Source organism: Chelonoidis abingdonii, chromosome 11, assembly GCF_003597395.2.
Source record: "Chelonoidis abingdonii isolate Lonesome George chromosome 11, CheloAbing_2.0, whole genome shotgun sequence".
Taxonomy (NCBI): domain Eukaryota; kingdom Metazoa; phylum Chordata; order Testudines; family Testudinidae; genus Chelonoidis; species Chelonoidis abingdonii.
Window position 1 is genome coordinate 56,858,371 of NC_133779.1, and position 24,673 is coordinate 56,883,043.

The following is a 24,673-nucleotide window of genomic DNA, read 5'->3' on the forward strand; positions in this document are numbered from 1 at the left end:
TAGCAGTCTACTCCCCATGGCAAACTGCTGTCATGCATGTTGCGGAGGATCCCTCCGTCCTCTCATGCAGTGCTGCTGGCCAGCAGAACCTGTGTGTTACGCTGACAGAACTCATACAATGAGATGCTCTCAATCAACACCATTCCCCTTCTCTCTCCCTGTGCCTGTGAACCTAGGGTGACCCGAAGCATGACACCTGGATCTTCACGCTGGCCGTCCTGCTGAGCAGCACCCTGGTGTACAACAGCAAAGGCACCATTGACCAGGACTCCATGAATAAGCTGCAGTATCCTTCTAGTGGGGGCTGCCCTGAGGAGCTGGAGTCTGCAGCTGCCAGTAAAGGGCTGGGACCTGCCCCAAGGTTTACAGGGCCTGCTGGGAGAAGATGGGGTGGGTTTCCAGGGTGCTATGCATAACCCAGAGTCATTTCCAAATAAAAGGGAGTGTCTGGGCTTCCCTCCAATGCCAACACCTGCCCTCTGCCTTCCCTGAAAGTCTCTCTCCCTCACCCCTTTAGCTCTCTGGAGATAAATGACTGATAAGAACAGCCATGCTGAGTCATATCAATGGTCAATCTAGCCCAGTGGCCAATGCCAGGTGTCCCAGAGGGAATGAACAGAACAGGAAATCATCAAGTGATCCATCCCCTGTTGTCCATTTCCCAGCTTCTGGCAAACAGAGGCTAGGGACACCATCCCTGCCCATCTGGACTAATAGCCATTGATGGACCTATCCTCCATCTATAATTTATCTATAAATTTATATGAATGTATATAATAGAAAGATGGTCAGTCATTTAATAATCTTCCCACCCACATACACACATGGTGATGTGTGGACACATTCTCATGACTAAGTAACTGGGGGTGGAGGCGGCCCTGGTATCAGATCTTAAAAGGTGTCTGGACCCTGACAATACAAAAATGGGTTAGCTAGGGAGGTGGTGGAATCTCCTTCCTTAGAGGTTTTTAAGGTGAGGTTTGACAAAGCCCTGGCTGGGATGATTTAGTTGGGGATTGGCCCTGCTTTGAACAGGGGGTTGGACTAGACGACCTCCTGAGGTCCTTCCAACCCTGATATTCTATGAAAACTAAAATGAGCCCCAATAGAAAAAGGAGGAAAGAGGGGACTTCAAGGAAAAGTATCTCCTGTTCTCAACAGTTGCAGCACGTTACACACCCTCTCTCCCTTCAGGCCCAACCTTCTTCTATTGGTCTGTTGTTTTTGCCAGACCCCTCTCCATGATGTGTGCCTCTTTTCTCAGCTCCCACTCCTCTTTATATGGACAAGGAAAACCCTCAACAAGGAGCACCACAGACTCATCCTTGCCAGGAAAACTTGCATGTCCCCTGCTTGCCTCCAACAAAGCAATGGACTGAAAAGGGTCCCAAGCAGGAGCTCTCACCCTCTCTGGAACTGGCAGCCCCCAGATCCAAGATAGGAATTGCTGTGTTACCTGAAGTGTAAATAATTGTGCTGTTGTCCTTACAGAATGTGGAGTCTTTACTTTTCCTGACAGCCCTGGTCCAATACCTCTTCTCTTAAGCCATCTGTCTGAGTGGTTACTGGGACCTGCCAGCCAGGGCAGTGCCCACAGAGATTAGCTGCTGATGCGTGTTCAGGGCTTGCTGCCAAGTTGTGGCTCACCTGGCCTGCTAGTGGGAATCCTGAGGGGTTTGTGCAACATTCAGTAGCCTCAGTAATTGCACTTGGTGTGTTAAGATGCTGGCTCTGTGTGTGTTCATTCAGTGTGCTGGCCCAGCTCTGCACAGATAGTAGAGGTAGCAGACCGCAATTAAACTGCCCAAAGCTCCAGACTCAGTTTTCAGCTAAGGCACCCGGCCAGGTTTATTGTCAACAAAGCCTCGTAATAGCACCTAGCAGACTCTACGAGAATACTAAGACACGTCTTCCCATGACAATAGACGCAGCTCAGTCAGTGTCAGGATTTTCCGCTGTTCCCTAGGCTGGACAAAGACACTCCCTCTGAGAATCATAGAAGATTAGGATTGCAGGAGACCTCAGAAGGTCATCTGGTCTAGTCAAAGCAGGATCAACCCCAACTAAATCATCCCAGCCAGGGCTTTGTCAAGCCGGGCCTTAAAAACCTCTAAGGAAGGAGATTCCACCACCTCCCTACGGACCCATTCCAGTGCTTCACCGCCCTCCTAGTGAAATAGTGTTTCTTAAATCCAACCTCGACCTCCCCCACTACAACTGAGACCATAGCTTCTTGTTTCTGTCATCTGCCACCACTGAGAACAGCAAGCTCCATCCTCTTGGAACCCCTTTCAGGTAGTTGAAGGCTGCTATCAAATCCCCTCACGCTTCTCTTCTGCAGACTAAATAAGCCAGTTTCCTCCGCCTTTTCTCAAGTCATGTGCCCCAGCCCCTGATCATTTTTGTTGGCCTCCACTGGACATCTCCATTTGTCTGGCATCCTTTCTGTATGGTGGGCCCCAAACTGGATCAATACTCCAGGTGTGGCCTCACCAGTGCCAAATACAGGGGAGTAGCCGTGTTAGTCTGGATCTGTAAAAGCAGCAAAGAATCCTGTGGCACCTTATAGACTAACAGACGTTTTGGAGCATGAGCTTTCGTGGGTGAATACCCACTTCATCAGATTCATGTCATCTGCCGAAGCATGTATTCACCCATGAAAGCTTATGCTCCAAAACGTCTGTTAGTCTATAAGGTGCCACAGGATTCTTTGCTGAAAATACAGGGGAATAATAACTTCCCTCAATCTGCTGGCAATGCTCCTACTAATGCAGCCCAATATGCCATTAGCCTTCTTGGCAACAAGGGCACACTGTCGACTCATATCCAGCTTCTCGTCCACTTAGAGCCTTTTCTGCAGAACTGCCGCTTAGCCAGTCAGTTCCCAGCCTGTAGCAGTGCATGGGATTCTTCTTTACATCTTTATATATCAATACAAACAAATTATGTATTGCCCCTGACATATCAGGATACCACCCTCAGATGTACGAGGGTACCACACGTTACTTTGTACATGTTGGTTTGATCAAAATATGTCTATCCATCACGCTGTCATCCTGACCTTATCCTTAAACTGGGTCAGTGTGTTCCTGTTCTCTTTGGGGAATGTGTTTGATATCGAGGTTTTCTGGCACCACCTTTCTGGAATGTGTTTGTGTATATATTCTTGTGCCTAGCACTACTTTGGAATGTGTGTTTCTGCAATATCAGCCCTGTTCTTGCTAGATTCTCTGTGCAGGGTCAGGCTCTTGCTCACAACTTAACTTTGTTTTATATTAGCAAAATTTTGACTACATTATCCCAAGCCTCTGATACATGGGCTTATGTCTCAGACCCTCATCTTACTACACTTGGGAAGCCTTATTAAGACAGTCCACTTGGGAAGCAGGCCCCACCTGGTGAATTTGGTTGGCAGAGGTTAGGATACTGTAGATGTGAGGTCAGCAAGCTGCCAGAAGGCTACCTGGTGGGCAGAAATTAAGTAGGCAGGAACTAGACAGGGCAGTGCAGGCCGTGAGATGCAGCAGCTAATCATAATGTCCAGCGCTTGTCCTGGGGATTTCCAAGGCTGGGCAGCCAGATCAACCATTCTGAGTGACCTGCCTGAACCAGTGGCTGGAATGGGGCTTCCAGGCTGGACTTTTTTTGGCCTACTGTTCTAAGCCAAAGCTCAGGAGGTGTGTGTGTGACTCAGACATGGTACTCCAGGGGAATATATCTCCATTAGAGATACCCTAAAAGCAGCCCCTGCGTTGAGCCACAGACTGAGTGGAAGCGCAATCTGTCAGCAACCCTGGATCTGCCCTCTGATGTCTGGTCACCCTGGACTATGAAAACTGAAAATGGGATTTAATAGCCAGAGCCCAATTTATGACCCCCACAGCTGAGAGAGAGATCTGGGCAACTCTTCCTAAAGAGAAACCTGATGGGCTGGAAGACGCCATCCGGATTGCTGCAGAGCTACAATTAGCCTTCGAGGCTGCAGCAGACAGGGACCCAGCCCCAGGGCATAAAAACATGAGGCTGAGCTGGTAGTCACTGATGCTATGGGGAAGACAAGGGACTCGGACCTCTGAGAATGGATGGAGGGCATGAGAGCAATGCAGCATATTAACCAGCTGAAAGCAGAAAGGGAGCCCTAGTTCCAGAGAGAACAGATGGAGGGAGACAGGACATAGGAAATGACTGATGCTCGATTGACAGCTGTCCCATCGGAAGGACTGAGAAAATATGTAGTGATGGAGGTGTGGCAACTCAGAAACTATCTGTGACAAATGTAGGAATTTCCTGTAATATTTTTATGAACTATCTGCACGGCACTTGTACCTGTCCCCTTGGCATTGCAACCCCTTGGGAGAAAGGATTGATTTTCTCCCTTGGACAGGGAGAGCAGGCCAGGTTTGCAAGACATATGGTCACTAAGGCTGCCTGGGCAGGAATGAAGAAATTGGAATGGAAGCCTCCACGAGCAAGTTACTGCACTACCTCTCTGCAGGGAAGCAGAGTAAAAGCCCCGAACAGGCGAGCAAATGGCAAAGGTGTTGGACTTAGGAAAAACTATTTCACTAGGAGGATGGTGAAGCCCTGCAATGGGTTCCCTAGGGAGATGGTGGAATCTCCATCCTTAGAGGTTTTTAAGGCCTGGCTGGGATGATTTAGTTGGAGTTGGTCCTGCTTTGAGCAGGGGTTGGACTAGATGACCTCCTGAGGTCCCTTCCAACCCTGATCTTCTATGATTCTGTCTGGGTCAATAAGATGAGGGGTCATAGACATACGGCAGCTCACAGGAGCTGAGGGACAAAGGTGACAGGAATAGCAGGGATGGAGCTCAGGGAAGCAGGCACAGCAAAGCACTGGATCCCACCAATGTGAGCTCTACCCTAAGTCTGCTTCTCTCACGCTGACCCAAAGACTTTCATATCCTATATGCCAGATGACTCGGCTGCCGGGGGTCACTGCAGATACTGACTGAAGAGCATTGTACCTTGAAGGATAGAATAAGTTTCCTTCAGGAATCTGGCTTGGCAGGACTTGCTGCAAGGAGACACAGAGAGACACAGAGATTGCTGGACTCTGAAGGCTCAGGTTTCAAAGTCATGGAGACCACAGGCCTGTTCGTCTGGAACTGTGTGGATCCTTGTGGTCCGGCACACTAAAGGAGACTGGTTAAAGATCAGGGAGTAGAACAGACCTTGTGAATCTGACCCTGTGAGGGGGCTCTTTACCCACACTAGTTCTGGAAGGGTTAGTAGAAGCAAGAGAGGCCAATTAGCTATAGGCTGCACCTGGAGAGGAGCTAGGATGAAATGAGGCGTAATTGGAGATGTAGCTTACCTGGGCAGAAACAAGTGGGGCTTCTATAAAGCCAGGGAGATGGCAGCATAAAAGGAGGGCTGCAGTGAGGAAATCTGCAGTTATACTCCCTGATATAAGGGGGGTGGGCAGTAGGAGCCCATAATAGGAGTGTAAGGAGCAGTAAGGGCTGTGAGAGTAAAGCCCTGAGCCAGTGCAGGGTGTGTGTGGACTGGTGAGCTAATTCCCTAGATAAGCCATGAGGAGGCACCGCCAAGCAGTGAGTAGATCTCCTGCCCCACCCACCATTACAGATACCATACCAGGGTCAGACCTACTCCTAAAGACCCCTAAGCCCAAAGTGAGAGACTATAGTTGCCAGTGAAATATTGCCGAAATACCACATCCCAGAGAAGATCAGTGGACACCTAATTCTGGTGGACTCGGGTACAGGGCACAGGTTTCCATCACACACTCACAGCTGTATAGAAAAAAAAACTGCCTAAGGAAGAGTTTCAACAGGTGATCCAGATGGCAAACTAAAGTCATCTAGAGACACAAGAGAAGCCTTTATATCATCAGAGACAGACAATTAGCCCTGACACCTGCAGAAGATGAAGTACAGGTGTGCACGCTGACTATGGAGAGGAAAGTGATGCTACCCTTAAGGTCATTCCTGTACAGGTAAAGAGGAACCCAATGGAAGGGCTAGAAGACATGCTGGAATCCCCACCATCAGGCTGGCATGAATTCCCAGCTGCCCAGACCTTGGGCAAAAGTCTCAGAGGCTGTGTCCCAGGGAAGGCATGCAATATGACACATAACCTGGGATTCCATTGTCAGGGTATGGGGCTTAGTAGCATCCACCCAGAGTTGACAGTGTATGCAGAGATAATACCTGAAGTAAGAATCATAGAATATCAGGGTTGGAAGGGATCTCAGGAGGTATCTAGTCCAACCCCCTGCTCAAAGCTGGACCAATCCTCAGACACATTTTTACCCCAGTTCCCTAAATGGTCTCCTCAAGGACTGAATTCACAACCCTGTGTTTAGTAGGCCAATGCTCAAACCACTGAGCTAGCAGTACTGCAAGGCACTGGGGGGAAAAGGGAGTCACCAAGGCTGACTGAACATAGTAGTGAAACACCTGTGGGCAACAGAAGCTCTCATGTAGGAGTTGGGGCTGAGGAGACTCTGTCACCTGGGCAGCTGTGAGCAGCCTGGAACATGCTGGAAAATTACATCATTGGCTTCTCCACAGGGGATGAGGGCTTGGAGTGCACAGGGCTCAGGATCAAGGGGAGAAGGTGCTGAAAATGTTTTCTGCCTTGGCCATGAAAAAATTGAGCAGCTCCTGGGGTTGATTTAATGTCACTTGGCACCAGGTGGGTAAGCGTTCCACCTCAGCAGCCCATGCTGGATGACTGTTTGGACACTGGGAGAGAGCAGAAGGCTACTGGCTCTTGTTAGGCCTCTCCTATTTCTTCCAATCAGATGTGGCAGACTGGTGTTGAGAGCTCTCCTTCGATTGGTGCTTTGACCTGCCTTGCTTTGGTGCTGAGGAAACAATTCTGGTCTTCAGAGCCAGCAGTGCAGGGCTCAGTTTGAAGGGCTGGTTGGGGGTGAGTCAGCCCTTTTGTCAGAGCCAATCTTGGGGGTCGAATGTCAACTCGATTGATCACCAGCCCAAAGGGACTTTGAGGAATCAGGTCCCTTTTAAGAGCCAGCTGTCCATTCTTCTGGGTCAGATATGCCCCTCATCTGTTGTTCCAGGAGAAACCACTTCTGATGACTGTTCCTCGACTGGTGTGTTCTAGATGAACAATACTGACAGACTGAGCATTGGTCCAACATATAGCTCTCACCTAGACAGAATAAACACTGGCTATGGTTGCCAGTGTGGGGAATGAGTCTATTGCATGATGGAAAAGTCCTGTATGCTGAGGACTCTGGGTCCGCCATTGGAAAGGCAGTAGCACTAAGCAACTGGTGTTAAAAAAAAATTGGGCTTTTTGTGTGTGTTTTATGCCCTCTGGTGCAGGATGGGGCCTAGAGGCCTGCAGGGAACAGCCCAAATGGAAATTGCTGGGCAAAGATTCTGATCTCATGTGCATGGGGCACACATGCACCTTGAATGGGATTCACACGGACTAAACATCTTGAAGAGGAAGCTGCAGTCTTCACACAGTGTTTGAGGAGAACAACTCTTGTGCTGCACTGTGTAACCTATGGGAACGTGCACTGAACTGCAAGTCTATGGCCCAGGAGTTCTACTCCCAGCCCTGGCCCTGACTGCCATTAAAGTTTGTGTGCACTTCATCACCCTCACTATGCACTGAGGTCTCATATTTCATCCTTGGAGGACAATGATTGTTCATGCCTTGTGTAGATAAAGGCCTGAGAACCCAAAAGGAGCTAGGTGTTGATGCTTAGAACCATAGAATATCAGGGTTGGAAGGGATCTCAGGAGGTCATCTAGTCCAACCCCCTGCTCAAAGCAGGACCAATCCCCAACTAAATCATCCCAGCCAGGGCTTTGTCAAACCTGGTCTTAAAAAGCACTAAGGAAGGAGATTCCACCACCTCCCTAGGTAACCCATTCCAGTGCTTCACACTCTCCTAGTAAAAAAGTTTTTCCTAATATCCAACCTAGACCTCCCCCACTGCAACTTGAGACCATTACTCATTGTTCTGTCATCAGGTACCACTGAGAAACATTCTAGATCCATCCTCTTTGGAACCCCCTTTCAGGTAGTTGAAAGCAGCTATCAAATCTCACCTCATTCTTCTCTTCTGCAGACTAAATAATCCCAGTTCCCTCAGTATCTCCTCATAAGTCTTGTGCTCCAGCCCCCTAATCATTTTTGTTGCCCGCCGCTAGACTCTTTCCAATTTTTCCACATCCTTCTTGTAGTGTGGGGCTGAAAACTGGACACACTACTCCAGATGAGGCCTCACCAATGTCAAATAGAGGGGAATGATCACGTCGTTCGATCTGCTGGCAATGCCCCTACTTATACAGCCCAAAATGTTGTTAGCCTTCTTGGCAACAAGGCCACACTGTTAACTCATATCCAGGTTCCGGTCCACTGTAACCCCTAGGTCCTTTTCTGCAGAATTGCTGCCTAGCCATTCGGTCCATAGTCTGTAACAGTGAATGGGATTCTTCTGTTCTAAGTGCAGGACTCTGCACTTGTCCTTGTTGAACCTCATCAGGTTTCTCTTGGCCTAATCCTCTAATTTGTCTAGGTCCCCCTGTATCCTATCGCTACCCTCCAGCGTATCTACCACTCCTCCCAGCTTAGTGTCATCTGCAAACTTGCTGAGAGTGCAGTCCATGCCATCCTCCAGACCGTTAATGAAGATGTTGAACAAACCCAGCTGCAGAACCGACCCTTGGGGCACTCTGCGTGAAACCGGCTGCCAACTAGACATGGAGCCATTAATAACTACTCATTGAGCCCGACGATCTAGTCAGCTTTCTATCTACATTATAGTCCATTCATCCAGCCCATACTTCTTTAACTTGCCAGCAAGAATACTGTGGGAGACCGTACCAAAAGCTTTGCTAAAGTCAAGGAATAACACATCCACTGCTTTCCCCTCATTCATAGACCCAGTTATCTCCTCATAGAAGGCAATTAGGTTAGTCAGGCATGACTTGCCCTTGGTGAATCCATGCTGACTGTTCCTGATCACTTTCCTCTCTTCTAAGTGCCCTATGTATTTTAGCTCTATACTCCATGGTGTTGTCAACCCTCTTCTAGTTTGTGTCATCTTCAGATTTGATCAGTATGCTCTCTATACCTACATCCAGGTCATTAATAAAGATGTTAAACAACACTGGAGCCACAATGAATCCATATGGATCCCCACTTGAGACCTCCCTCCAATCTGACATCATTCCATTATGGCATCCTTCCAGGGTAGCCAGTGAACAGAAACAAGGGGAATTAACACAAACACATCTTTCCAAAGTTGGGTCAAGGGTCTCTTCCTGTGAGGCTGTGGCCCTAATCTGAGTTCACAGGCACTAGAGGGGAATTGTTCCCTTTCTAGAAGAATCAGCATCTGGCCCTCCTTTCCCTGAGGGAGAGGGGTAGTCAGGTAGTGGCCATCTGGGGAGCTACAGCTTCAGTCAGGCAGCCTCTCTCCAAGAACTGAGGTCTGCTCTGCTCCCTAGTTCTCTGTCTCATCAGCTCCCCCCTCCAATCCTGACATTCCTCACAGGTGTGATTGTGCAGAACCACCTGAGCTCCCATTAACTCTTTAACTCTGTGTTGCTCAGTGTGGTGTTTGCAAAGCCCATCCCAGAGGGAAAGATGTTAAATGACTTGCTCACATCAGGACTGTTTTGAAGACCTGCTGGACAGTTATCTGTATTGGGGCTGTGATGGGACATCGCCCTTTGGGGGCAGATTTATTTCTATTTAATATAAATATTGAAAACTGGCTGGTGGGAGCCAGTCAAATAAGAAGAGAAGCTGGGATACATTTCCTGGTTCACAGTCAGAGTCCTCTCTTCCATCACTAACCAGATCCAGGACAGTTGTAAGGCACTGACCCCAGCAGAGGAGCATTGGAGACCTGCGGTTCAGCTAACACAGCAGTGAAGTTTCTACTGGCCACAGCTGAGGTCAAGAAGAAGTCTAGGTGATGCTGGGATATCCCTCTTTACTCAAAGCAAACAAGTCAAGCAATAAAGTGAGCATCAGCGTCCGAGTTGGGTATGGGCAGGGGTGAGCTCCAAGGGGGAGGAAACATCTAGGGGAAATCCTGGCCCCAGTGACGTCAATGTCAAAACTCCCACTCATGTCAATCAGGCCAGGATTTCACTCCTAATCCATAGTTAGGGTTAATCTTCCCTCAGGGAGTCCTAATCAGTCTCGCCAACTCTCTGAATAGTCAGACAATCTGTGACGCAGCTTTGCCTTCCCTCAGGAAGCCCCTTGTCTCACTAGATGGTCGTGAGATTCCCGAGCTCCCTTTATGCCTCTAGGGGTGCGTCATCTTGTATCTTCAGGATAGATCATTAACACCTTCCTGACCTGGCCTGGATGGAGTATGGGGTTTGTATATGGCACCACAGGGTCCAGATAGTAGGGGGGAAAGGGTGTGTGTGTGTGTGTGTGTGTGTGTGTTGCAGCTGCCGCACAGTCTGCAAGGGGAAGGGGTGGTCATCGGTGCACAGAGAATGACAGACTTGTTCTGGCTTCATGGGAGGCCTTCCAAAGCACAGGATGCAACACACACTCCATGCACAGCTAGGACTGGCCATGCTGCTTTACTCCTTTATGACCTCTGTCACTAGCCATCCCATTTGAACCTGTCTGGATTCCTTAGCTCCCTGGCCAGCTTCGTGTCTGAGCTCTCTGAGCACATAAAGGTGAAAGCTGATGTGGAAGAGGAGGACGACTCTGCTCCCGACACAGAGTACATCAGCTTCTTCCCAAACTTCATCTGGACCGTGCGGGACTTCACCCTGGACCTGGAGATTGATGGGAAGGAGGTGACAGAAGACGAGTATCTGGAGAAAGCACTGATGCTGAAGAAGGGTAAGTGCTCTGACGGGGCTTGGGACAGAACTGCTGGGAAGAGAATTAGAAGGCAAAGTACAACAGGGTCTGCAAGAGGGGAGGGAGAGGTGATGGAACCACTCAAGGCTGATGGTCCTTTCACCTATACCAGGTCAGGGAACAACTATGGTTTGTGTAATTCGGCTATAGTAAAGATGGCTCAGTTGTGAATGTTGACATCCAGCATTAAAATGGTCCCCATTAAAAACTGGGCTGTAGATTGGGAAAAAATAGTTTTCATATGATGATGTCATGAGTGTTTGAAGCTCACACAGAACTAAACTGTGCTCTGTGTTAAACCATTTCTGAACTGGTGTAATCCCTTTGATCTGTATATCTGAGTAGCTGTGGCAGGTGGTACATGTATATGCATTAATGATTAACTTCGTACTGAGATACCTCCTCATTTGTAAACTCAGACACCTATGGTGAAAATTTACCAGCATTTAAACCTTCATCAATTTAAAGTGACTGAAAGAGGCATTTCAACCTTCAGTAGTAAAACACCTTTTGAGATAATTTCAAAAATAAGCTTCCATATCTTTAAAATTATTGGAGCAATTTTTGTTGCTACCAAGCTTGATGTTTGTGTGACGACTGGTCAATAGCAAGGAGTGAATTTAGTATGTCTAGAACTAGGCACAGGACACATGACCTATAGTTTGACCTAACAGGCCAGGCTTTTAGTTTGGAGGCAGGACATAGGAACAGAGAACATAGGTCTGGGTCATCAAGTTTAGTCCCTGGCCATCTCAGGCAACCTTATCCTATAATCCCATTCAGACTCAGTAACAGACTCACATTTCTTCACTTGAATCACCCATGAGAGAGGACAAAGGCCCTTCTGGATTAATGTGGAATATATTTAGGTCTTGTCTGGATCTAGAAAACTGGACAGAGTTGAGTTTTCTAGCTTCGGACATGTGAGTGCATGGCATTCATTTAATTATTAGACTCACGTACCTTGGGACCTTTCTCCTCCACAGTAAATGCAGAAACTCTCCATGAGGATGCTATCCTAGAGGGATCTACTGCTCATGATTTGCCTCAGGTAGCATCCTTGCTGGAGTCCAGGGTTCAAACACGCTACATGAACACCCCCTAGAACCCCACAGACCACAGATATTGTGAGCCCATCTTCCCTTTAATATCGTTCTGTCAATATTGTGATGCTCCCAGCAGAGACGCAAGAGCGTGAGAACCAATGTCTGGGCAGACTGTTAATAACCAGGGCACTAAACCCCTAATTGGTTGTGAATTCTAGACTTAGATTTCACCAATTGTAAAGTCCTCAGGCATTCTAACAGCCAGAACACAGAATCACAGTTGCCTTGAATTCTCCAGTCTCTCTTGCAACCCAGGTGAGCAAATCTCTGTGATAGATGGCTCCTTATAGTGAGAATAAGGGCACGTCTACACTTGCAAAGTTACAGCACCGGCAGTTACAGTATCGCTCAGAGCGCAGAAGGAAAACCGCTGTTGTGTGTTCACACTGACAGCTGCCTGTGCAAAAGCATGTTCACACTTGTGGTACTTGCAGTGGTATTCGGAGCGGTGCACTCTGGGCAGCTATCCCACAAAGAACCTCTTTCTCTTTTGCCACTAAGGCTTGTGGGAAGGCAGAAAGGGTCACGGGGCATCCTGGGTCCTCTCCCAATGCCCCATGATGCATTGCTTTGCGTCCCAGAAATCCCTGCGCTTCCATCCACATTTGGAACCATCTTTCAACAGTTTGTGTACTGCGCACCCTGCCCTGCCTCTTTCGGGCTGCAGGAATGGATCCCGAGCTGTTGAGCAGAATGCTGCTCACACTGACCAACACGTTACAAGTGGCAGTGGAGTTATTCCTTAAACTGAAAAGGCAAGAGGAGTGTGACACTGATCTCACCACACATACTAGCTAGACACAAAATTGCTTGCAGCATTCACGGAGGTGCTGACCACAGTGGAACACCACTTTTGAGCTTGGGAAACAAGCACTGAGTGGTGGGATTACATTGTGATGCACGTCTGGGATGATGAGCAGTGGCTGTAGAACTTTCGCATGAGGAAAGCCACATTCGTGGGACTGTGTGATGAGTTCGTCCCAGCCCTGTGGCACAAGGTCACGAGAACGAGAGCTGCCCTCCCATTGGAGAAGCACGTGGCGATTGCACTGTGGAATCTGGCTACTCCAGACTGGTACCAATCATTTGCCAACCAGTTCACAGTGGGAAAGTTGACCATGGAGTCGTGTTGATGGAAGTGTGCAGGGCCATTAATCACATCCTGCTTCGAAAGACCGTGAGTCTAGTCAACATGCGTGACATTGTGGATGGCTTTGCACAAATGGGCTTCACTAACTGCAGGGGGGCTATAGATGGCATGCATATTCCAATTCTGGCACCAGACCATCTAGCGACCGAGTACATTAATCGCAAGGGGTATTTCTCAATGGTTCTCTAGGCACTTGTGGATCACTGTGGGCATTTCACAGACATTAATGCAGGCTGGTCTGGAAAAGTGCATGATGCACACATCTTTTGGAACACTGGCCTGTTCCAGAAGCTGTAAGCAGGGACTTTCTTCCCAGACCAGAAGATTACCATATAGGAAGTCGAAATGCCCATTGTGATACTGGGAGACCCTGCTCACCCCTTAATGCTATGGCTTATGAAGCCATAAGTGGGGCAACTTGACAGCAGCAAGGAGTGGTTCAACAACAGGCTGAGCAAGTGCGGAATGACTGTGGAGTGTTCATTTGTCCATTTAAAAGCCCGCTTGCAATGCTTGTATGGGAAGCTGGACTTGGCTGCTGACAATATTCCTATGCTTATAGCCATGTGTTGTATTCTCCATAATATTTGTGAAAGGAAGGGTGAAAGCTTCACTCAGGCCTGGTCCACAGAGGCTCAGTGCTTGGAGGCTGAATTTGAATACCAAGAGACCAGGGCTATTAGAGGGGCACAGCATGGGGTCATAAGGATCAGGGATGCCTCAAGGCAGCAATTTGAAGCTGAAAGCCACTAATATCTGTTGCTGTGCTTGTAATGCTTTTAGGTGATTGGTGCACATGATGCAAGAAGGGGCCTTAACATAATTTTATGTAGCTTTGCAGTGCTTTTTTTTTTTTTTGCTTTCAATTAATAGAATAAAGATTGCTTTCAAACAAACGCAATTCTTTTATTAAAAGACAACAATCAGAGGAGAGAATCAAATGAAAAAATTCATCATCAGGGAGGGTTGGGGAATGAGGGAAGGGAAGGCCTACAGATGAGGAGGGGTCTTAGGACAGCTACAGATTTGTATATGTCCAACCTTCTCCTTTGGAGTAGGATGCAGCAGGTGCTGTATTTCAGCTGGGCCAAACTGCAGAGGGATGGGTGTTGAGTGCAGCGGGTAGTGGGGATAGACTGTGAGGAGGGAAAAGTGGAATTCTGTGGGTAGAAAGTGGAGCCAGGAGTTGATAAAAGTGTGTTGGCGGAATGGAGGGAGTGCATGGGAAAGAGTTTTGTGACAACCGCTGCAGGGGAGAGCGGGCACGGAGCTGCTCAGTTTGAAGAGTTAGTATCACCTGAAGTGTGTCCGCTTGGCACTCCATAACTGTTAAGAGCTGTCCCATGGCTTCTTTCTGGTATGTCGCATTATCCTTTCGTTCCCTCTTCTCTCTGTCCCACCGCTTCTTCAATTGCTTTTTCACGGTGGCGGAGTGCATCATAACATCACACATAAAGTCTTCCTTCGTTCTTCTTGGACGCTTCCTAATTCTTTCCAGCCATTCTGCTGCCAATAACAAAGAGGGAGGCTGTGCTCCCAAGGTCATCTCTGAAGTTTAAACACAACATTTTACAGAAGCAGTATTGTTTGCAACACAGACAACACTGATTCAGGGATTTAAAACACAGCTAGTACTCACACACCTGTCACTAACTGACTGACCCCAGGCAAGCACACATGAGCCACAAGACCCCAAAATGATGAGTATCTGCAGGGGCAGGGTGAATCACTGTTCCCAGACCCTGCTATAAACTGGGCACGTGGGGAGGGCCAGCAGTGTAGGTTGAGCCTGATAATCACTGCTGTCCCCACACATTCCACAGGAGATGATCACTATGGAAGAGATATTGCTGCTGAGGGTGAGCAGGGAATCAAGGCAGGGTCATCTCCAAGCCTGTGGCTTCTGCCCTGGCCCCTATGCAGCTCGCCTGTGTGCAGCAATGGTCCCCCACCTGTCATGGCAAAGTGATGTGGGCAAATTACCGTTAATTTGGCAAGAAACAAAGCAGCTCTGCCAAAGAACCTGCAGCAATGGATTGCCCAATATCTCCAAGAGAGTTTCCTGGAGATCTCTGAGGGAGATTCCTGTGCAGTGAAGGAGCGTATCAATAGCCTGTTCTGCCGCTCAGACTAAGCATGCAGTGAGAGACAAGGCTGCTTTCTGCAACCCTCCTGCCCCCAACAATGTGCTTCAACAATTCCTAAAATCAGATCCACTTACCAGGAGCCTCCTCTCCTATTTGTGCTTCACCAAGATCCAACTGCTGTGACTGGCTAGGCTCCTCTGGGGTAGAAAAGAGCTCCTGACTGCATGCATCTTTGACCTCCGAGTCATCCTCTGCCTCCTCCTGGCTCAGTCGACTCTCGACTAGCACACAAGCTAACGAAGTATCCATAGGGGACTTCTTCGTGGAGGTGGGATCACCACCGACTATCATGTCCAGCTTTTTGTAGAACCGGCAGCTCATGGGCACAGCACCGGAACAGTGGTTTGCCTCCTGCGTTTTGTGGTAGGTGTTCTGCAGCTCCTTCACTTTTACCCTACATTGCAATGTATCCTAGTCATGGCCCTTTTCTATCATGCATCTAGAAATTTGTCCGTAGGTATCCTAATTCTCACAGCTGGAGCACAGCTGTGACTGCACAGCCTCCTCGTCTCAAATGCCAGTAAGGTCCAGCAGCTCAACCTTGTTCCAAGCAGGGGATCACGTGGTGCATGGAGCAGGCAGGGCCACCTGGAAAGATGCTAATGGTTGGTCACCTGAGGGCAGGGCAGTAGAGTTCAAACCGATGGCCAGAGACGTGAGAACAGGCATTGTGGGACATCTCCCAGAGGCCAGTTGCAGCGCTGTAATCACCCCACTGTCTACACTGGCACCACAGCACTGTAGCCCCAGCACAGAAAGCTCTACATCTCTCGTCAGGGTGGTGTTTTTAGAGCACTGAATCTGTGCAGTTGTGTGCACCTTGGGAGTTACAGCGCAGAAAGCTGCTTTACTGAGCAGACACTTGCCAGTGTCGATGGGGCCTAAGTTCCCTGTGCAGCGAAAGACTGTATAACATTGGGTTTACACTCCTGAGGGGTGTGTGTTCCTGAGTAGCTGGAAAGTTTCTTAGTTGGAACCTCCCCATGCAGAGCTGATCACAGTATCTGCATGCAGCTGCAGCTGGGTGTGTCCCTACCTGTATGTGTGCTGGTGAAGGTGCAGGCTGAAGCCTGGAAGAGAGTTTAGAAAGCTGGTCACAGCAGTACAATGTAAAAGGAGCCCAGGCTGGTGGGTCAGAGGGGCTCAGTGGTACCCCAATTCCAGGTGGCACCCCAGGGGGAACACGTCACACCCTTAATAATGTCTCTCTGAAAAGCTGCCAAGTTTCCTGATCTCTTTTTGTCCTCAGACTTGCTTCCCACCAGATTTTACCTACCAATTCAGTGAGTGTGCTAAAGTCTGCCTTCTCAAAGTCCATTGTCTTTATTCTGCTGTCTGTCATGGGCACCATTTCAGATTGTGGTGGTGGGGGGGCTACTTTAACTGTGATTCCAAGGGCTACTTAGGCACCTGAAAAAACTAGGCTTTTTTCAAATAATATCTTAGAAATTAGCTGATAGGAGCATTGAATCTAATTCCTATATAAAAAAAAGAGAATTAAATAAATATTAGACCCACTCAGCTCTAATACTAACATGTTCTCATGTCTTGTGTTGAGTCAGTTAAGAGACACTGGTTAGGTTTAATATTTTAATGTATATTTTTACAATTGTAGAAAAATCTAGATTATGTCTATTACTTTTTTGCCGTTTGCCAAGCTTGGAATAGATCATTTAACTTTGGAAGTATGGGGCTTTGCCCTAGTAGGATGAGTTTATGCTGCACTTGTCTGGGGCTGTCGGGGTGGTTTCTCACTACAAATAATAGACAAGAAACTGAGCTTAAACAGGAGTGAAACTGACACTTTCAGGTCACTTTCACAGTATTGCCAATCCCAAATATTCAAAAATCATGAATCAGGCTCACCAAAAATCATGAGATTGGCTTTAAAATAATGAGATTATGTAAAAATAATAGATGTGATGTGCTTTTTATTTGCCTCCTGCTTTTCAAATCTTTAGGGTGCACTAGGAGTCACATTTTGAAGCTTTCTCCACAGCTACTAGGGCTATAAACTTCATCTTTCCTTAAGAATGAAGGCTGAAATCATCACATATCCACTTGACTCCAGGAGCTTGGTCTTTGAGGAAAACAGTAATTATAATGAGACTTATGACAAAATCATTAGTCAGCAACACTGCTTTTACTTCTATTGAAAGACTAGTTACTTCCGAGAAGGCTTTTAAAAACACATCACTACAGTGATTGAGTTGCAGTTCTCACAGAAGAATATTTAAAACCAAACACCAAGAAAATTCCAGATTTTAAAGGTGAGAAAAAAATTGAGACTTCTGAGGTATATCAGGGCCTTTGCCAGCAGGAAAGGAAAATAAAACAGGCACAGGCACTCTGGACAGCTCTTCCTCTTGAAAGAAAGTTGGAGAGTTAAATCTTCTAGTCCTCAATCCATTAAAACGTCTATTGCCTTCAGCACCTCCACTTATGGATATTAACGTCACAGTGAACATGTGATAATATGTGTGGTCAATAACTATACACTTCATTCTTAAATATCTGAGCCATCTTCTCCAGAGTTACACCTCTTATATGCACTGGTACAGGGACTACATTTTCTGGCATATTTTGAACAGTGTTCAGCACACAGTGAATAATACAAATCATGATACTGTCAACTTTTTGGACTCTGTGGATGCAACTTCTGTTCTTTGTTCTTGAATTGGCCAGGATACAGCTGAAACCCTAAGAATTTGAGGCATAAACACATCTGATACTTACATGACATTTTCTCATTCCTTCCTTTTCTCGAACTCAGAACAAAAAATGACAAAACAAAATGGTTTTCAGTTAAAATGTAATATTGCACAGCAGCAACTGCTCTACAACCCAGCATGGGGCAGAACCTGCCACACATCAGGGGTTAAGTGATCTCCTCTCATCTGACTCTCATTCTCTCTTTCTTTCTTCATTCTTCCTGACCTCTGTGCTGCATTTCATGCTGTCAAGCATGATATCCTTCCTAATTGCCTGGGAGCATTTGCTGGAGTCTTAGAGAACTGGCTGCCTTAGTTTTGCTCCTATCTATCAGACCTTTTTTCCCCCCAGCATGCAGCAGAGAGAGTCTGGGCTTCTGGATAGGAAACTACCCTGAAAGACCTGGGTTCTTCTCCCCCCATGGACCTCCTGTATGACCTCAGGCCAGTGTCTTAAGGACAAGGTTTCAAAACTTCTTAGGTGTCTAGTGGGGCTTACAAAGCCCCTAACCTTCTAGGCACTTTTGAAAATCCCACTAAGTGCGTAAATACCTTTGAAAACCTGGCATTTAGGCTCTCTGAGCCTCAGTGCCTCATCTGTACAATGGGCATAACAGCATTTCTCTACCTCACCGAGGGGCTGTAAGAACAAATAGGTTAGATATTACGAGGGGCTGCATAAGTATGACAGGTAGAGTGGGAACTTCTCTATACCACTGCTATCCCTTCCCTTGGCTTTGGCCCTTTCTTTTCACCTACACCCCCAAATCTCTCCCTTTTCTGAATGTAACCTTGGCTCAGAGGGCATGGCTGTATTTCTTCTGAGTTTCCTGAGTCCTCTCTAAAACAACCCTCCCTCCTCCATCCACATCCACCCTCCCCACCCAAGGATTCCTGTTTTACAAACTTGACTTCCAGATCATTTAATCACCAGCTCTGTCTTATTTTAATCACTCTGCGTCCGTCTGTAAACAAAATACTAACTCCCTGCCCCAGGGTCACCTCTTCTCTGCAGAACTTACATTTCACACTAATGCTATGCTGTAGTTAAGAGCTCCACCTGAGAGCACATAGAATCATAGAATATCAGGGTTGGAAGAGACCTCAGAAGGTCATCTAGTCAAACCCAACTCCCCTAGTAGCTTTCTCCACCTTCTGTAATCAAAAGTTCTCCCCAGTCCATTCCAATAACTTGCTGGTTAATCTATGGCCTGCTGTGTTTTTTTTCCCCAACAGATGTCTGAGTAATTGAAGTCCCCCATCACCACCCAGTCCTGTGTTTTGGATGATTTTATTAGTTTTAAGAAAAGTCTCATCCACCCCTTCTTCCTGGTTAGATGGTCTATAGTAGATACTTACCATGACATTATCCTTGGTTTTTACCCCTTTTATCTTTACCCAGAGACTTTCAACAGGTCTTCCTCTCACTTCTGTCTCAACCTCAGGGCAAGAGTATACATCTTTGAGATGCAACGTGACAACTTCTCCCAGTTTTCTCTCTCTGTCCTTCCTGAACAAGCTGTACCCTTCTATACCAATATTTCAGTCATGTGAATTATCTCACAAAGTTTCTATGATGGCAGTTATGTCATATCTGTGATTATTTACTAGTATTTCTAGTTCTTCCTGTTTATTCCCCATACTTCATATATACTACACAGACATCTAAGACATTTATTAGACTTCCCCTCTAGATTCCCTCTTGTCTCTCCTTTGTCTATGCTCAATTTCTCATTCCCCCCCAGATTCTGACCCTTCACTCACGTCTCTGTGCTTTTTACTTACCTGTGGGCTTTTGTCTCCTACCCCCTTCAAATCTAGTTTAAAATTCACCTCATAAGGTTAACCAGTCTGTATCAGAAGATACTCTTCCCTTTCCATGACAGGAGACCTCATCTCTACTCAGCAGTCTTCCTTGGAACAGGATCCCATGGTCAAGGAAGCCAAAGACCTCCTGGTGACACCATCTGTGTAGCCAGGCATTCACCTCCATGGTGGCTCTGTCTCTGCCTGGGCCCCTACTGTTTACTGGAAGGATCAAAGAGAACATCACCTATGCCTCCAACTCCTTCACCCGCAGTTCTAGAGCCCTAGACTAAAGGAACAATGGTCAGGAGGCTAGTGGCTCACTCTTCCCCACACAGCTATCAGTTAGTAGAGCTGTGGCCCCCAGACCCAAACAAACTTGCTGAGTTCCTTTCCCAGCCTGAAGGAGATCTCTGTGTAAACTTGAAAGTTCATCTCTCTAAGGCTAGGTCTACACTAGGAAATTGGCAATATAATTTAAGGTGACCATATTTTGAAAACCCAAACTGGGAAAACACAGGGGTGGGAGCAGTAGTGTAGCTAGAGGGGGAGCAGGGGAAGCGCCTGCTCCCCTGAGCGCAGAATTCCCCAAGTGGCGCCTTTTCCACCCATCCGTGATTTCGGCGGCGTGCAGCTCCATCTTTCAGTGGCTTTGTGCATGCGCCGTTCCATCTTTTAGCGCTATTTCGGCACATGCACAGAGCCGCTGAAATAAGAATAATTTCGGCTGCCCTGCTCATGCTCCACTCTGTCTTTCAGTGGCATTTCAACGCATGCACAGGGCCACTGAAATGCTGCTGAAGGACATGAGCCTTTTTTCTCCACTGCTTCTCCTCCACAGCAACGCTGGCTATGCCACTGGGTGGGAGCATATCAAAGTAGCCAAGACTGAAAATGTAAATTGTGGAGCATAGTGAGCAAAAAAATGTTAGCAGCTTATATTTTAACAGTTGCACATATACACTACAAATATAAAACAAATATGCATATAATCACCACAGCTGTGACTTCACACTAAACAAGCACATTCAGACACCAGTTACAAACAATACAAAACTGCTGTTGAGAAAAGTCAGTTTTCTGTACCCACTGTCCGTATGGCCTATTTAAAGAATCTTTCTTTGCATCACTGCCAGTGCCATTTATTTTTCATAGATTTATCAGTGAGAGCTGTGTTATCTCCACTTTTCAAGAAAACCAACATGATGACTGTTTATTCTGCTAATGGAATCTGCCTGGAGATTAACTTCCATCATACGGCCACACAGTCAATAATGATGTGGTTACAAAGAGTGCAATAATTTAAATGAGAATTAACAGAAATGGCATTCACTCTTAGTGGTGCATTAAAACTACAAAAAAATTAGTTTTATACAGTTTATATGTATAGTAATACAAAAAACATTCCTCTTAATTTTTTCCAGCTCCCGAAAAATGTCTAGGAGACAGAAATCATCTCTAGACAGAAAACTCCCACCCCTGAACACACATAGGAAATTGTACTCAGTAGTATTCCTGATGCTGGCAGCACTAGAGAAGCCAGCTGGATTAATAGCTGTATTTCTCTGATGAGTGTATCCATTTTAGAATGTTAATGTTCTTATTCATTTTGTTGAAGGACTCAAGATAGGGCAAGGTGAAGTTTGTTCTGACAATGAAAATGGCTTTCAGTTTCAACCTTGTATCTGGATTTTTCTGCTATCCACACGTCATTCATAACAAAAAATACCCTCTTGACTGATACATTACTGTCAGGCAGGCACAGAATCAGTTCTGCCAGTTTTTAATATTTGTGTGTGGTACTGAGCAGTCCCTGAAATGTTTGATTATTTCATCCCATCTGCCAAATACTGTGATCACTGTAGTTGTGTCATTCCATTCACACAGTTTCCTTGCCACAAACTCACTTAACAGAGTTACTTCATCAAACTGTGCATCCTCGTTAATTGTCACATTTGAGCATTTCTTCTGCAGTCACTTGACTGCTGTTTCAATCTCAGATCTTAAATGAATTTTCTTTAAAAGCAGACACTCCAGATCTCCCAAATCTCTGTATGATTCCTCCATACACATTTGTATTTTATGGTTGTATCAAAGAAAGATCTTGACACATTAAGATAGCAACAGACATGTCATGACCCCCTTTCTTCTAGGTCTTGAAGAAGTTTTCTCACTAAAACAGTCACAAAGTCTTCTTCATACTTTGTAATCAGCTTCTTTTTGAGACTTTCAGATATCGGCTGACTCTATTGCACAGCGATCGTCTCCCTCAAACAATTTGATTGTGTCATGAAAAAGTGTAATGTTTTCACGGGCAAAAGCAAGCGAGAGTTTGGTACATGGGTCTTCAAATATTTTGTGAAGAACTACTGGACACTTTCCCTCTGACAAGAAAAATGACTTCAATGACTCATAAAGTTGAAGGATCCTCTCTAAAGCAAGTAACATTAACAGCCACCTGATGTTACTGTATCCCAGTATATTCCAGTGTTCTTGTCCCAGGTACTCACATAAACTTTTCAGTCTTTCCATGTGAATAGTGAATATATGAAAATATCAAAAAAAAAAATCTTAATTAGAATGCTCTCAATGTCTACCACAGGGTTTCCCAATAAGTATGCCACAGGATGAACAGGCATGCCACGGAATTTTAGAAGTCACTTGTGAGGAGAAAAAAATTCTCATTTATTTTAATTAGTGTCACAATCAAATTGCATTTTGTGCTGTTGCTCTTTGGGTATATGTGTGTGTGACCATGGTCACTGTGAGGCCACCCTGAGATTGCTCAATTTGAGCAAACTGCAAAGGATGGAGCAGACAATCCCCAACATTGGTAGCCCATTCTACTAATTAGATTCACCAAGCCAGGCACAAAACAGCTTCTATGCTACCTTACTGGTTACTCAGAAATCTAATAACACAGTCCCTTAAAGCAACCCAGCCCTGTTCTCCCACCCAGACAGCCAAATCAAATATGGTGAGAATTACTTAAAATCTTTTTCACCATATATAAAGTTCTTCTTCGAGTGCTTGCTCATATCCATTCCAATTCGGTGTGCACGCGCCGCGTGCACGTTCATCAGAAGATTTTTACCCTAGCAACACCCAGTGGGTGGGCTGGGCGCCCCCTGGCGTGGCACCGCTATGGCACCAAATATATACCCCTGCCGACCCGTCTGCGCCTCAGTTCCTTCTTACCGCCCGTGACGGTTGTTGGAACAGTGGAGCACGGCTTAGCTGTTCTCCACTTCCCTAGCTATTCACCCATTCTAGTACTTATTGTTATATAATTTTGTAGTTATAGTTGTAGTTTATACTTTTATTAATCTTTGTTAACGTAGTTAGTGTGTATACTTTAGAGGGTTGGGGATTAGCCCCTTCCCCTTTCCCGGTGCCCGGGCCCATGCCTGGTTCACCGGGCTTCAAACCGTGCTCGGCCTGCCACCGGCCGATGGCAGTGGGAGACCCCCACGACTCCTGCCTAAAGTGCCTGGGGGAATCCCATCTCACAGATAAGTGCCGGATTTGCAAATCGTTTAAGCCGCGGACAAAAAAGAAGCGAGACTCTCCTCACTCCTCCAGCTTCAGCACCGAGTGCCACACAGTCCACGCCCGGGAGAAGTGCCTCGTCGGCACTGGAGAGCGCCAGCACCACCAAGACGCCCCGGCACCAGCAGGCACCGGCGCAGAAGACAGTCCGGCACCGCTCCCTCTCCCCACATGCCAAGAAGGTTAAAGCTCCTGAGGCTCCAATACTTACCCCGCAGTCTGAGCATGAACCAAAACCGAGTTGCCCGGCACCAACAACTGCCACGGCACCAGCAATCTTGGCACCGTTGATTCCGGCCATGCAAAAGCCGTCGAGTCCGGTGCGTGACAGCTCCCCGGCACTCGCCTCGGTAGAGCTTCTCGTTCCCACCACGCCTGAGACCTTTTCAACGGCGAGGGAACTCATTGCTTTAACAGAGCCCACCCTGCCTCAACCCCCGGCGCTGCCGGTGTGGGTTGTTGCGTCAATGGGTAAGCCTGTCCTAGTTAGGCCACCTTCCATTGACGCCGCAGGCAGACACCATTCGAGATCGAGATCTCGCCAGCGTTCCCGATTTCGCCGCCGGTCCTGATCCAGGCGCCACTCGCAGTCCCGGTACCGATCCTCTTCTCGGTACCGGTCGTACTTGCGGCACTGCTCAAGATCCCACTCTCCAGACCGGTACCCTAGTCAGTGGACCAGCTCCCGGCACCGTTCCTGCCGCAGCCGCTCTCACCATCGAGCTTCACGATCCCGGTCGACCTCCCGGCACCACGCTGGTCGCAGGTCCCAGTCACCCTCTCGGCACCGATACGACTCCCGGTACCGCTCTCCGGTGTGGCACGACGCACAGTACCCTGCACACAGGGCTCCTCCTCACGGACTCTCTGCTCCACGATGGTCATCGTGGCACCCATCTGAGTCTTCATGCGGTGATAGTGCCGTGTATGGGGATTCAGAACCGCAGAGCCATGTCCTTCAGGAGGCCCATGGCACGGAACAAGCGCCTCAGTGGTCCTTCTGGACGCCTTGAGCATATCACCAGGCCCAAGGTGAACCCACGGTTACATCTCGTTCCGCCCCATCGGAACATCATGCACCAGAGGCCACTGTTAGCCGCCCTCCTCCAGCAGGTACAGACGTTTCGGCTCTGGCGCTGGACCCTCAGGTGTTCCCAGACCCTGATGTTCCTCAGGAACAGGAGTCACTGCATGAGCCAGTTGTGCCGGGTCTGTCGTCCTCCTCTTCACCAGACGAGGCAGTAGCCAGTACTTCAGCATTGGGCCCGCCCCTGATCGACCTCCGAGCCCACCAGGACCTTCTCGGGCGAGTTGCTTTAAATATCAACCTGCAGGT

The 24,673-nt window shown here is 47.4% G+C and overlaps 1 protein-coding gene across 1 annotated transcript in view; it reads left to right on the forward strand.

Moving 5' to 3' along the window:
- Positions 1-24,673, forward strand: part of LOC116825956 (guanylate-binding protein 3-like) — a 197,430-nt gene that overhangs the window by 78,938 nt on the left and 93,819 nt on the right. Inside the window, exons 7-8 of the mRNA XM_075071154.1 lie at positions 177-286; positions 10,648-10,847. Of these exons, the coding sequence (XP_074927255.1) occupies positions 177-286; positions 10,648-10,847 (310 nt within the window). The remainder of the gene's footprint in view (positions 1-176; positions 287-10,647; positions 10,848-24,673) is intronic.